This window comes from Notothenia rossii (genome assembly GCF_949606895.1).
Source record: "Notothenia rossii genome assembly, chromosome: 2".
NCBI lineage: Eukaryota > Metazoa > Chordata > Actinopteri > Perciformes > Nototheniidae > Notothenia > Notothenia rossii.
In genome coordinates, this window is record NC_136904.1 from 90543032 (window position 1) to 90557244 (window position 14213).

The 14213-nt window shown below is 41.2% G+C and overlaps 2 protein-coding genes across 3 annotated transcripts in view; one reads left to right on the top strand and one right to left on the bottom strand.

The window, feature by feature from the left end:
* Positions 1 to 8697, top strand: part of tbc1d8 (TBC1 domain family member 8) — a 33869-nt gene extending 25172 nt beyond the window's left edge. The window contains exons 13-20 of one of the 2 annotated variants that reach the window (XM_079666317.1): positions 1940 to 2114; positions 2244 to 2342; positions 2643 to 2711; positions 3737 to 4004; positions 5098 to 5163; positions 5431 to 5517; positions 6002 to 6135; positions 7603 to 8697. In XM_079666317.1, coding sequence (XP_079522443.1) covers positions 1940 to 2114; positions 2244 to 2342; positions 2643 to 2711; positions 3737 to 4004; positions 5098 to 5163; positions 5431 to 5517; positions 6002 to 6135; positions 7603 to 7971 — 1267 coding nt within the window. In that variant the 3' untranslated portion in view covers positions 7972 to 8697. The remainder of the gene's footprint in view (positions 1 to 1939; positions 2115 to 2243; positions 2343 to 2642; positions 2712 to 3736; positions 4005 to 5097; positions 5164 to 5430; positions 5518 to 6001; positions 6136 to 7602) is intronic. The other variant, XM_079666318.1, reaches the window with a different exon arrangement.
* Positions 8698 to 9761: 1064 nt separating this feature from the next.
* Positions 9762 to 14213, bottom strand: part of neb (nebulin) — a 101000-nt gene continuing 96548 nt past the window's right edge. The window contains 5 exon segments of the mRNA XM_079666316.1: positions 9762 to 10415; positions 11205 to 11308; positions 12500 to 12640; positions 12792 to 12884; positions 13128 to 13314. Of these exon segments, the coding sequence (XP_079522442.1) occupies positions 10242 to 10415; positions 11205 to 11308; positions 12500 to 12640; positions 12792 to 12884; positions 13128 to 13314 (699 nt within the window). The 3' untranslated portion in view covers positions 9762 to 10241.

The following is a 14213-nucleotide window of genomic DNA, read 5'->3' on the forward strand; positions in this document are numbered from 1 at the left end:
CACATTAATACAAATTTTCCCAATACGTATGATTGTATGAAAAGATATTAAAATCAGTACAAATGTATTTATTATAAACGTTAGTCTTTAACACCTATCACTGTGTATATCAACATTCAAACATATTTTAAAAGTTGAACAAACCCCACACAGCTCAGTGAAATGTTGACTTTATTTGATCATTTCAGTAAAAACTAACTTTCATATTTCTCTTTTTGATTATAATACTGATGAACGTTCAAAACAAAGCACTTTGGCAACTTACCACATAGATTTTAAAATGCTTAATAAGCACCGTAACGTTCATGATATAATTTCTCCGTCATAATCGTTTGTGTCCGTGAACGGCCGACTGTTGTGTGACGTCAAATTCTGCGGCTGCAATGCATTGTGGGGCAGCATTTTCTCCTCTCCTTTCGGTAAGGAAGGTCCAGTGGTTCCTAAGCTAAAGGAGGTTATAAAGGAAGTTTGAAACCTCCTTTCCTATCACTCTAGAGAATTCGAACGGCACTTATCATGGTGAGGGACTTCCGGGTCATTTCACTCCGTTAGGAAGGTTCCTAAGCTAAATGGACTATTCGAACGCAACCCAGGTCATCAGGAAGGGATACTTTAAACTGCATCAGAATCAGATCTAGAATCGGTTTTACTACCAAGTAGCTTTACACGTACGAGGAATTTCCTTTGGCGTATCAGAATCAGAGGTGAAAATAAGTACTCTTATATCTTATACTTGAGTAAAAGTAGAAGTTCTCAGATCTTGTACTTGAGTAAAAGTAGAAGTTCTCAGATCTTGTACTTGAGTAAAAGTAGAAGTACTCAGATCTTGTACTTGAGTAAAAGTAGAAGTACTCAGATCTTGTACTTGAGTAAAAGTAGAAATACTCAGATCTTGTACTTGAGTAAAAGTAGAAGTACTCAGATCTTGTACTTGAGTAAAAGTAGAAATACTCAGATCTTATACTTGAGTAAAAGTAGAAGTACTCGGATCTTGTACTTGAGTAAAAGTAGAAGTACTCAGATCTTATACTTGAGTAAAAGTAGAAGTACTCAGATCTTGTACTTGAGTAAAAGTAGAAGTACTCAGATCTTGTACTTGAGTAAAAGTAGAAGTACTCAGATCTTGTACTTGAGTAAAAGTAGAAATACCAGAGTGTAAGAATACTCTGTTACAGTAAAAGTCCTGCGGTCAAAATGTTACTCAAGTAAAAGTAGAAAAGTATTACTGTATCGTCAACGGCGGACAGGCACTCATGATCCTTTCCAGGTACAAACACCAAGTATACTTAGTATAATACTGAGTACCCAGGGTTGGGAGGGTTACTGTCTCAGGTGGGAGAAGTACTCAGAATCAGAATACCTTTATTCGTCCCACAGAGGGAACGTTTACATTTCTTACAGCAGAAAAGAGCCAAAGACAGCTTAATGTTCACTAAACTCAGGTCTTGTACTTGAGTAAAAGTAGAAGTACCAGAGTGTAGGAATATTTCGTTACGAGGAAACGTCCTGTGGTCAAAATGTTATTCAAGTAAAAGTAGAAAAGTGTTAGCATCAAAATATAGTTAAAGTAGCGACAGTAAAAATAGTGATTGTGCAGATTGGTCCATTTCAGAATAATATGTATGATATGTTTTATAATGATTAAAGTGTTATCAAAGCTGGTAAAGAAACTAAAGGTTTAAATAAATATAAGTACAAGTAAATCATTGAGCTCTGAATTTTAGTGGAGTAGTACAAAGCAGCATCAAATTTAAACACTCAAGTACAAGTATCTCAAAATGATACTTAAGTTCAGTATTTGAGTAAATGTACTTAGTCACTTCCCACCACTTCACATGTATGACGTGATCTCCTATAACACCTCATTTATGAACGGAGCTGTTGAGTTTTTATTGTATTTAAAAATGCAACCCTTTATTTCTGTGTGTTTGTTTTGCAGTTTTCTGGAACAGGTTGGATATGAGGAGTCGTGTTGTCTCCCGTCCTCCCCCCCTCCGTCCTCCCCCCCCCCATCTTCCCCACCGCCCGCTATAGAGGAGACCTGCAGCAGCGAGAATGATATTCCTGCCGTGAGAAGCACCAACATCACGGACCTCATCAACGAGTCGTACCAGGTGAGAGGCAGCAAGGCTCAGGGCTGTATTCTCATATGCACAGCTACAGAGAAGTTATGCAATGAAACACTCGAGTCACGGGCTCCTTCAACGATGCAATATAAATATATATAATGTATCTTCTGTCAGAAATTCGGGGACCTGACGGTGCGGCAGATCGAGAGGCTTCGCTGTCGACACAGGATCTTAGTGCTGCAGGCGCACGAAGACACGACGAAGGAGAACGCTGTGAGCAAACAGAGAACAAGTCCTACCATCAGATGTTCTGACTTTACACTAATTATCTATTCCTGTGTGTGTGTGTGTGTGTGTGTGTGTGTGTGTGTGTGTGTGTGTGTGTGTGTGTGTGTGTGTGTGTGTGTGTGTGTGTGTGTGTGTGTGTGTGTGTGTGTGTGTGTGTGTGTGTGTGTGTGTGTGTGTGTGTGTGTGTGTGTGTGTGTGTGTGTGTGTGTGTGTGTGTGTGTGTGTGTGTGTGTGTGTGTGTGTGTGTGTGTGTGTGTGTGTGTGTGTGTGTGTGTGTGTGTGTAGCTGAGGTTGGTGACTCAAGATGTTTCCATCTCTCCAGAGAACTTGGCCGATGTCTACGACCTCTTCAAGGTATCCTCTCATCCCTCAGACTATGACTTCTGTTTTGTGAAATCAGAAAATTATAGGTTTACAAGGGCAATGTGTTAGATAGCGCTCCAACAAATTGTACGTGATAGGCTAAGGGGCGGGACATCGCTAAGCAGTTGGCCAATCAGAGCAGACTTGGCTCTGGTTTCAGACAGAGGGTGAAAAGAGGTGCTGCAGCACAGGCAGTATGAGAACAATAAAGAGCTTTTTGAACATTAAAGCATGGAGACATGTAGAGACACTAAATACTGATATACACCTGCACATCAGCAGGAGAGGACTCTTTGAAGTAGAGACACTGCATACTGATATACACCTGAACATCAGCAGGAGAGGACTCTTTAAAGTAGAGACACTACATACTGATATACACCTGAACATCAGCAGGAGAGGACTCTTTAAAGTAGAGACACTGCATACTGATATACACCTGAACATCAGCAGGAGAGGACTCTTTAAAGTAGAGACACTACATACTGATATACACCTGAACATCAGCAGGAGAGGACTCTTTAAAGTAGAGACACTACATACTGATATACACTTGAACATCAGCAGGAGAGGACTCTTTAAAGTAGAGACACTACATACTGATATACACCTGAACATCAGCAGGAGAGGACTCTTTAAAGTAGAGACACTACATACTGATATACACCTGAGCATCAGCAGGAGAGGACTCTTTAAAGTAGAGACACTACATACTGATATACACCTGAACATCAGCAGGAGAGGACTCTTTAAAGTAGAGACACTACATACTGATATACACCTGGACATCAGCAGGAGAGGACTCTTTAAAGTAGAGACACTACATACTGATATACACCTGAACATCAGCAGGAGAGGACTCTTTAAAGTAGAGACACTACATACTGATATACATCTGAACATCAGCAGGAGAGGACTCTTTAAAGTAGAGACACTACATACTGATATGAACCTGAAAATGAGCAGAATATGTATTTGTTCCGAGCTGTATTTGAACTACTCCTCCCTCCCTGCAGACGGAGCACTTCGTCAGTCTGTACTGGGGCGACAGCAGCTCGGCGGCGGCAGCGGAGGCGGCTGCGTGGCGGTACGGAGACTCAGGTCACTCCTACATGGAGCGGCAGTACCATCTGGACCGGGCTCAGTTCAAGAGCCTGTACGGGCTGCTGGCCCCGTGGCCCGGCTCCTCGCAGCACGCAGACACCGTCGCCAACAGAACCTTCACCCTGCTGGACCACAACTGTGACAACCTGGTGACCTTCAGGGAGTTCGCCGGCTGGCTGGGTGAGTGAGGGGGACGCGGAGGAAGGGCGATTTTGGATGCTCTATATCAGGGGTGGCCAAATGCTGCCCGGGGCCCATTTTGAAACTGCCCTCAGCAAATTAAAAAAAGTATAATATAATACGGCCCACAAATGAAACTTGTGCTTGTCTTATATTGTACTCCTTAAATATATATGTAGGCTGTTGTGGTTCTTAAAGCATTTTCAAGTATAAATTAAAATGTACCTACATTTGATTGAATTTGCTAACTTAACTTAAAGGTGGGGTAGGTAAGTTTGAGAAACCGGCTCGAGATACACTTTTTGCTATATCCCATGGAATGCTCTTAACATCCCGATAGCAATGAATATCTGAAATGCTTTGACAATAAATCCATAAAACATGTCATCTGTGGAAGCTGTGACGCTGTGAAAAGCACGACCAATCATCTGAGCCGGTCCGGCTAAAATAACTGGATGGCCTACCTGCCTGTCAGCCTTCCATCTGGGCACAAACTTATCTCGTGCCCTCATTGGTCAACTGATAAGGCAATATTCCTCACCTCTAGAGAGCGGCCCAGCTCTTCGTATATTTTTCTGTATGTGGCCCTCAGTGAAAAAAGAAAAAAGTTTGGACACCCCTGCTCTATATACATGTATTTCAGGGTCTTTTCAAATTCATCATTTACTTCATTTATTCTACATTTTGACTTTTTTCTGGCAAATTCATTACAGTCAATTTGCTCAAATCTGGCATATAGCATCTTTTCTCTCTTTGAGATGAATTCCCGCCATCAACACTTAAACCGAACATCATTTTTAGGCAACAAGATATTTCACAATTCACTTATCAAATGATGCTATAATGTATTAAACAAACACATAGACGTATGTGATTGCAAACAAACAACGACTCCTTCCTTTTATATCCTTCTGTATTCATGTAGTGTGCATGTTTGTGTCATCTAGGAACATTTAATTAGAAGCTGTTGCACATGTGATTTGTTTTTAATACACTCTCTCTCTCTCTCTCTCTCTCTCTCTCTCTCTCTCTCTCTCTCTCTCTCTCTCTCTCTCTCTCTCTCTCTCTCTCTCTCTCTCTCTCTCTCTCTCAGACACGTTGTACTGTGAGGAGCTGAATGAGAAGGTCCGACTGCTGTACCGTCTGCACATCCCACCAGGTCACTCATTATGTTAATTACATGATGAAAGTCATGAGATCCAAGCTGCTGGAAAATTGACTTATTTGTGTGTGTGTGTGTGTGTGTGTGTGTGTGTGTGTGTGTGTGTGTGTGTGTGTGTGTGTGTGTGTGTGTGTGTGTGTGTGTGTGTGTGTGTGTGTGTGTGTGTGTGTGTGTGTGTGTGTGTGTGTGTGTGTGTGTGTGTGTGTGTGTGTGTGTGTGTGTGTGTGTGTGTGTGTGTGTGTGTGTGTACGTGTGCGTGTGCAGCTCTGACAGGAAGTGAGGATGACCCCTCTCTGATGAAGAGCCCCCTGGTGTCCACAAACAGACCGCTCTTTGTTAATCTGCCGTCAGGTCAGTGCACACACACTGCCATGTGAACCGGCTCAAGAACTAAACAGTGACGGCTTGTTGTTGTTGTTGTTGTTGTTGTTGTTGTTGTATCATAGAATTGTGACATCATCCACAGCAAGTCGCCCATCTTTGGAGGATGCTCTGGAGCGCAACCTATTGACTTAACCTGTACAGTGAGAGAGTAGCCCGAACTTTTTCACTTTCTAAACCTGGTCGGGATGCACTGTTATGTCTCTCCACGTCACTCCAATGAGCAATGACTGAAACAAACAAAGGATTCTGGGTTTGTGTTCTTTGACACTAACAGGGAAACGAGGGAAACGTAGCAACCATCAGCGATAGATGCTGAATCGTGTTGGACGTCAGCCGTCTCCTGTCTGTTTACTGAACTATAGTTACACAAACCACTAGACAGGGAACATGATATATAAGCTATAAGCCAACATCCAGTTAGCATAACATTAGATTTCTTTACTGACTGTAGCCGTCATTGAAACTGCTGTTCCAGATGTTGAAGGAGAAGTGAAGGACTACCAGGAGCAGCTGAAGCAGATGCTGAAGGATCTGGTCAAACAGAGAGAGAAAGATGTGGAGAAGCCTCTGCCGCTCATGAACCAGGTACTGGACACACACCGTACTAGAGTTTTAATACACAATGAAAACCTTTTCTTTAAGCCGATTTTTCCTTATTTCACCCGAGAAGTCTGTTTGTATATCCGTTACCTCATATCCTGATAGCATGATCAATTTTTGATCAATAATAGAGAGAAAAATAACTTAAAATCAGCTGCAAATTCGTCTAATCAGGCGCTATGGGTTACTCCTCAAGACCGACCTCTCACCCAATGCATGCTGGGAAAGGCTTAATACCATTGATGGTTTAATCTGTAATCCCAGGCTCCTCCAACAATGCAACATACATTATAAAATAATAGAAATAGTATAATAGAAATATTGTATTGTTCTCCTTCTCCTCATTATTATTATTATTAATAAAAGACACTTTTAAACAACGCTAGTGCAATAAAAACATTGTCTGCTCTGTTTTTAATGATGAATACATTAACACTGAAGCCCTTACTGCACACTAATGTAAATATCTTGTTCATTCAAATGCTTAACGTTTCACTGTGATATCTTGTTTCAACATTTACTTCTAATTTGTCTTTATGTGTACCTTGTGTGAATCCTGTTTTTCACTCGTACCCTCGCTGCTATAAACGCCTGCATTTCCCCAAGGGGATAAATAAAGTTCCATCTTATCTTATCTTACACTAAAGTGTTCTTCAGAAAGGCAACGCAAGTTTATTTATATAGCACTTCTCAACACAAGGCAATTCAAAGTGCTTTACAAAAATGTCATTAAGAGCGTAAAACACATTCGAAACATGAGATGTGAATAGTTCAATTAAAAGCAGCAGCAAAAAGAAAAGTCTTCAGCCTGGATTTAAAAGTAGTCAGAGTTGCAGCGGACCTGCAGGATGTTCCAGATATTTGACCCCTAACCAGATTCTCACATTCCTCGACCCCTACTCTTCCCGTGGAATTATAGTTCTTTTGACACTTTTCTAACCTTTTTATATTCCTTTCATCCTTCTCTTTCAATCATTTTGCATCCCCAGACAACACATGTCCCTGTCTTACTGTCAACCGAACCCATCTTTGACCTTTAAACCCCTTTCCTTTTCAATTCCCAGAATAAAGATTTTCAACCCTCCTGTTGTTTTTGGGTCAAATCTGACAGAACAATGACACATTTCCCGCTCTTATGTGCCCATCCCCCCACATGGATCACACCTGGCACACGCAATACATGTTCAGTGTGTTCTTTGTATATACTGCAGTGTTTCATGTATATCAGTAGTCTGATACAATATTTACAGTTTGAAAGGGTGTTAAATGAAATTTGGTGATGATTAATGTTTTTTGTGTTAATGTAATAGCAGTTAAAGCAGGATCGGTCAAATTCGACCGCGAGCACCAAAGTAAGGGGGGGGGGGGGGGGGGAACGAAGACAATAGGAGGTTTTAAGACTTCCCTCATGAATCTTTCAAAGTAAAAAGTCTTCTTCTTTCTCCTCCACAGCGTGAGTTCATCCAGTTTTGTAAGACGCTCTACAGCATGTTTCACGGCGACCTGGTGGAGAACGAGCTCTTCCAGGCCATCGCCACGGTTACCAGCCTGGTGCTGCAGATCGGAGAGGTGGAACATCGGAGACACAGCTCAGAGGGGTCGGAGGTCAGCGCAGAACAAACCCCCGAGGATGCTGGGAGTTCTTCGTCGGACAGCGATTGGACGGTCAGCTACGCTCAGATTCTGGCGTCGCTGCTCACCGAACAGGCGCTGGTGAACTTCTTCGAGAAGCCCGTGGATCTGTCTGCAAAGATCTCACAGGCCAATCAGAAGCAGTACGAGCAGCGGGCCGGATTACTCACTCTGCAGCAGGGGAGGTGACCCAATGTGAGCCGAATAGTATCAGTATCACCGGGCAGGAAAAAGCCAGGAAGATGCAGAGCGCTAGAGATACCTTTTGATATTACAATTTATAGTACGACTGAACTGTAACTGACAAGAGGAATGAGGTTTTTCCAGTTTTCCCAAAGTACTTCGAGCCAAAAAAGACGCAGCAGGCCACGGGATAGTCGACTCGCTGCAGCAACATGAGTAAAAATATCCTTTTGTGCCTGGATGAATTCTCGTTATTGCCTTTTGACGTTACTGATGATGCAGCCTCTATAAAGTGTTGTGTTACATGAACAGTCTACGGTGCCGATCATTTTGTGTTTTTTGTGCCTTGTTAAATTCACACGTTTGCCTTTTCACGTCACCATAAAGATGCCTGCAGTTAAACTGTGATGTGGGCTCATACTCTGTCACCACTTTCTAATAAAGAAGCTTTTATAAAGTGTGTTATGACGAATGACTTCAATGCCAGGCTGTGAAACAGATTTAGTGATTCATTCAATGTCAAGTTAAATAACAATGTAATGAATAAAGGGTCTAACTTTCTAATGAACCACAATATACTTATAAACGTCAGTAAGTCTTTAATAAGTGTCACACATAAAAGGTAGTAAGTAATCTGTAATGTAATGCACGTAAGTCAATACATTAAATACTGTATAAGTCCTTAATTCTAAATGAAATGTTAATAAATTCATTGATTCTGATTAATATAAACGTGTTTGCATTTTTGATTGGAGAAACAAGTTTTATACAATATTTTTGAAGTATTACACGGCTTCGCTGAATACTCGATTCCGATTGGTCAATGTGGACATTTTAGAGCACGTGTCAAACTCAAGGCCCGGGGGCCAAATCAGGCCCGTGGTGGATTTAATTTCGGCCCGCAGGATAATTTCTAATTACTATTAGATCTGGCCCGCCGGTATATTGCACGCACACCTTCACTCCATCCTGAGGGTCTCCTCAGCTCACAGCCTGAGCCCAAACATTGATGAGCTTGCACCCAAGATGAGATGCCAAGTATCTGAACTAGCACCACAGAGCAGCACACTGAGTTTAATGGATGTTTCCTTCTGCACTTTCTCTCTCACGACAACAGGGCATGTTTGGTTTCTCTTTGAGGGAAATAGTTTGAAGCTGTTGTTGGCCTGTGGGAAAATGTAATCATAAGAAATTACGCTGTAAAAGCTGCAGATAGAGCCATGAGAAATGAATGAACTGATTATTTAATGTTTAATGTTGTTTTTATAGGCAATCATTGAAGCTTTGTTAGTTCCAGGTTTAATATGTGCAATAAGTTCATTTCAATAAGTTCTGCAATAAACATTGAACCAGTCCGGCCCTCCACTAGTACCCATTTTTTTATTTTGGGGCACTGTGTATTTGAGTTTGACACCCCTGTTTTAGAGGTTGTTAATTTCCGTTGTTAAGGAGAACGGACCGTTGTTAAGGAGGATCAAGGGACTATGTGCAGTCATAACAATCCGCAGAAAGAATTTAACGTCAACACACATTCGTTTATTTGGTAAGAAAACACCTTGGAGCACTTTTTAAATACTATTTTTTCTATATTTGTCGAGAGCACAATACTTTGGATTCATGATGGCTTAACCGAAAAGAGAAAGTTACAGAAAACCTCGCCGCACACTATCCCTTACATATATAATGACGTCTTTAAATGCTACACCCATCCATCCCAATGAAGTGTGAATACAACGATTAGAAGAAGACACCAGGGGTCTAAGTTTAGAATCAAAGAAAGGAGTCAGAGTGCTGCAGGAGCTTGGTGTGCTTTATTAGCTACGGATCAAAAGGTAGAGGACCTGTATAATCTGAAGACACACACACACACACACTAGTGGCCAGCCTTCAGTGTAGAGGAGGGAAGACTGAGGCTCTCATACACACTCTTCAGGAGCGGTTTCATCATGGAGGAGTGACTGACTCCTTAGTTACAGGCATAATTTGAACCCGTTGCTCGGGTAACACATCCTGAACAAAGAGAGGTTTATATATATTAAATATTATTGAAATATACAAAGTGAGTGATTTTCCCGAGGCGTCTCAATTGTAAGGCACGCATAATCAGACATGTTTAAATGGGTCTTTTGTCACATCCACAGGTAACGGGGGGGGGAGGGGCAGCAGCAGCATTTGAAAGATAACAGTTAAAATACACAGATCTAAACTACAGGCTACACATTGCACCAAAGCCTGTGGATGTGTTTCTCTGGAGGGTCGGTGGGCGGGCTTTGTCTTTAGATAGCTTCCACGTAGTTGGCGGGCAGCATGCCGGTCTTGCCGGTGCGCTGCACGGTGCCGTACATCCAGCCCTCGTCGATGGCCTGCACGTTCACGATCACGTCGCTGTCCTTGAAGGAAACCTCGTCGCTGTCGGCCGCCGCGTAGTCGTAAATGGCACGCACGGTTTTCTGCAGAGGGTAAAGAAGTGTGAGTGTTGGAGCTATACGCTGATCTATGTTATTGAGCCGTTTTGCAAAGATGCAATATTATTGGATGAAAACCAATTTTCATCAACTTCTTAAAAAGTCTCCTATCGTGCAAAATGCACTTTTTGATATCTTTTATCCATAAATATGTCCCCAGTGTGTCAGGGATCTGAGACCCGTAATATGTGCCTACAAGTAGCATGATAGGAGATCTCTCCATTAATGTATCTTTCTGCATTTTTTATGTACATTTTTTGTATTATTTCATTTATTTATTTTATAGAGCAAGGGAATGTTTGGTGTCATGTTGACATTTTGAGTGTTATGTAGTTAAACCCATATAAACAAAATGATTCACATTTCTATGTTAATTTACAAATGACCCGCTACACAGAGTCATGTGTAAAGAGTGCGAGGAGGCTGTGAGAGCTCCAAGAGTTTAAAGCATGAGGAGGGGGATATTCTTTATTTTTTTTATTGTCAACAAATCCCATAAAAAGACTAAAACAAGTGTTGAAATAATCTATATGATAGGATCATGTGTTGGACGTCATGCTAGTGAGTTTCATCACTTAGTTTATCTAAAGAGACCTTGAGTGTGCACATGTCTGTCTGCAGCGTGTTATTGAGCATAGAGCATATAATAATTCCTTCAATCAGCAGTGCGTCTGATATGTTGTTATATCTTTGGTTATGTCTTGAGTGTCTAAAGTTTCAGATCCACGATACAAGCAACTTATTGATCCATTAAGTAGTGAGTGTGTTACTGACCCCGGTGGTGGAGGGGTGAGAGGGGACGGAGGAGACGGTGGTCTGCTGGGTGGCGACTGAGGAAGACCTCTGCTGGAGCTCCACTGTCTTAGCATGCTGGTAACCTGAAGGAAACAAAGGGACACACAGCGTTAACACAATCACCAGAGATGTTAAAGTACACACATCCTTTACTCAAGTAGAAGTACATATACTGGTGTTTCAAAATACTCTGGTGAAAGTAGAAGTACTGACTAAACTTCTTTACTCAAGTCAAAGTAAAGAGGCTTTGAAATGTACTTCAGTAAAAAGTTCCCATAACTAGCAGCTGTTTTAAAGAGTACCTGACCTCCCTTTATATTAATAGAACAATAATGTCATTGTTAGCTAATGAATGTTTCCATGGTGACCAACGGCAACATGACAACGTTTTCATTGGTCCCTCTTCTTTAGAGAAGACCAGGAAATGATGGATACACGGATCGTGTTCAAATCAATAGGCACGCAATGACTCTAAATAATAATGATCACGCCACCAAACACACATTCAGACTAAAGGAACCAGCCTGTTTGGAAAATGTGAGAAGTAGAAAGTACAGGTATTTGTGTTCAACATGTAAGAAGTAGAAAGTACAGGTATTTGTGTTCAACATGTAAGAAGTAGAAAGTACAGGTATTTGAGTTCAACATGTAAGAAGTAGAAAGTACAGGTATTTGAGTTCAACATGTAAGAAGTAGAAAGTACAGGTATTTGTGTTCAACATGTAAGAAGTAGAAAGTACAGGTATTTGTGTTCAACATGTAAGAAGTAGAAAGTACAGGTATTTGTGTTCAACATGTAAGAAGTAGAAAGTACAGGTATTTGTGTTCAACATGTAAGAAGTAGAAAGTACAGGTATTTGTGTTCAACATGTAAGAAGTAGAAAGTTCAGGTATTTGTGTTCAACATGTAAGAAGTAGAAAGTACAGGTATTTGAGTTCAACATGTAAGAAGTAGAAAGTACAGGTATTTGAGTTCAACATGTAAGAAGTAGAAAGTACAGGTATTTGTGTTCAACATGTAAGAAGTAGAAAGTACAGGTATTTGAGTTCAACATGTAAGAAGTAGAAAGTACAGGTATTTGTGTTCAACATGTAAGAAGTAAAAGTAAAAAGTCTTCAGATAAAATAAGTAGTGGAGTAAAGTACTGATACTAGAAACATGTACTTAAGTACAGTAACAAAGTATTTGTACTTCACTACTTCCCACTGCAGCGTGTGGGTCTGAAGTGTTTGGTAAAAATACTCTGTCTTCAGTATTGTTGGGGAGCATTTACCCGTGGAGGACGCCATGAAGCCGTTGCTGTAGTGGGACATGTGGTGTTCAGGGTCCAGGGAAACTTCAGACTTCTCGTCAGCGAGGCCGCTCAGAGCGCTGGTGGAGCGGGAGTGCTCCTTACTGCGGCGCTGAGCTTGCACTGAACAACATCAGAGGTAAGAACCGTTTTTAAGATTATGTAAAATAATTCATTCAATAAGATCAGGTGTAACATTTACCTCATACTAGCCATGGCTGGAAAATATCTCTTTGAATCTCTTTCAACAATTCTTTTAAGGTTTTCCTCTCACCTGACATCATGTGCAGACTCCTGGACTGGATGTTGTCCTCGGCCGGGTCGTAGTCGAACACAGAGCCGGGGTTTGTGCGCCAGACACGCAGATCTGAGAACAGACAGTCACATTTAAAGATTTAAAATCATACATTTCAATATGTGGCGTTGGATATTTCTCAGTCTTTGTATCAAATGTGCGCCGGTTTCTCATTATTTACAATATTTGCAAAAAATGTATTTAAAGCTCTTTGAAATGATTTGATGAAATGTTCTTTAATCAAGCTAAACCGTTTATATGAGCCAGTTTCTACACAAATGTTTCTCTTGCTTGACAGTGGGTGTGTTTGTGTACCGGTGGTGGTCTCCTGGTCGTGCTCGATGGCCCTCCTCCTCTCCATCTCCACCACTTTCCTGGTGATACCACGGTAGTTGATGTCGCTGAACTCCTGCGTGTTCTTCTTCACACGCTCCATCGTTAGGTCGGTGCTGGTGGGAGTGAAGCTGCCCTTACTCTTCTCAAAGTCCTCGTGGTATCTCACCTGGAAGAGGAAAGCACAGTTAAGAGTAACAGACAGGAGATATTTGTTAGAGCAGCAGCTGTGTTTTAAAAAATAGCCCTTAACAGATTCAATATTTACTCCTGTTTGAGTCCAAAACTATCGTTGTGAAACTACGGTTGAGTTAAGGCAACAAAAGATCTTGGTTACGGTTAAAAAAAAGTAAAACAATCAAGATGATGTTGACGACCAAAAGTTAGGGTTAGGTTCCTGATATTTCTGAGCCTATCTACTGACTGGTAGGGATTATCAGAAACAGCTGTGAGACGGACTGTAAACATTGTTAGTTGTGGTCTTTCGTTAATATTTGTTGACAAGGAAAATGCTAAGAACACCAGCTTTATCCTGTATGAGAACACATAAATAATAGGAATGAAAGAGGATGTCATATCATGCTAATTTCAGATTAATAATAGTATGTAGTGTCTCTACTTTAAAGAGTCCTCTCCTGCTGATGTTCAGGTGTATATCAGTATGTAGTGTCTCTACTTTAAAGAGTCCTCTCCTGCTGATGTTCAGGTGTATATCAGTATGTAGTGTCTCTACTTTAAAGAGTCCTCTCCTGCTGATGTTCAGGTGTATATCAGTATGTAGTGTCTCTACTTTAAAGAGTCCTCTCCTGCTGATGTTCAGGTGTATATCAGTATGTAGTGTCTCTACTTTAAAGAGTCCTCTTCTGCTGATGTTCAGGTGTATATCAGAATGTAGTGTCTCTACTTTAAAGAGTCCTCTCCTGCTGATGTTCAGGTGTATATCAGTATGTAGTGTCTCTACTTTAAAGAGTCCTCTTCTGCTGATGTTCAGGTGTATATCAGAATGTAGTGTCTCTACTTTAAAGAGCCCTCTCCTGCTGATGTTCAGGTGTATATCAGTATGTAGTG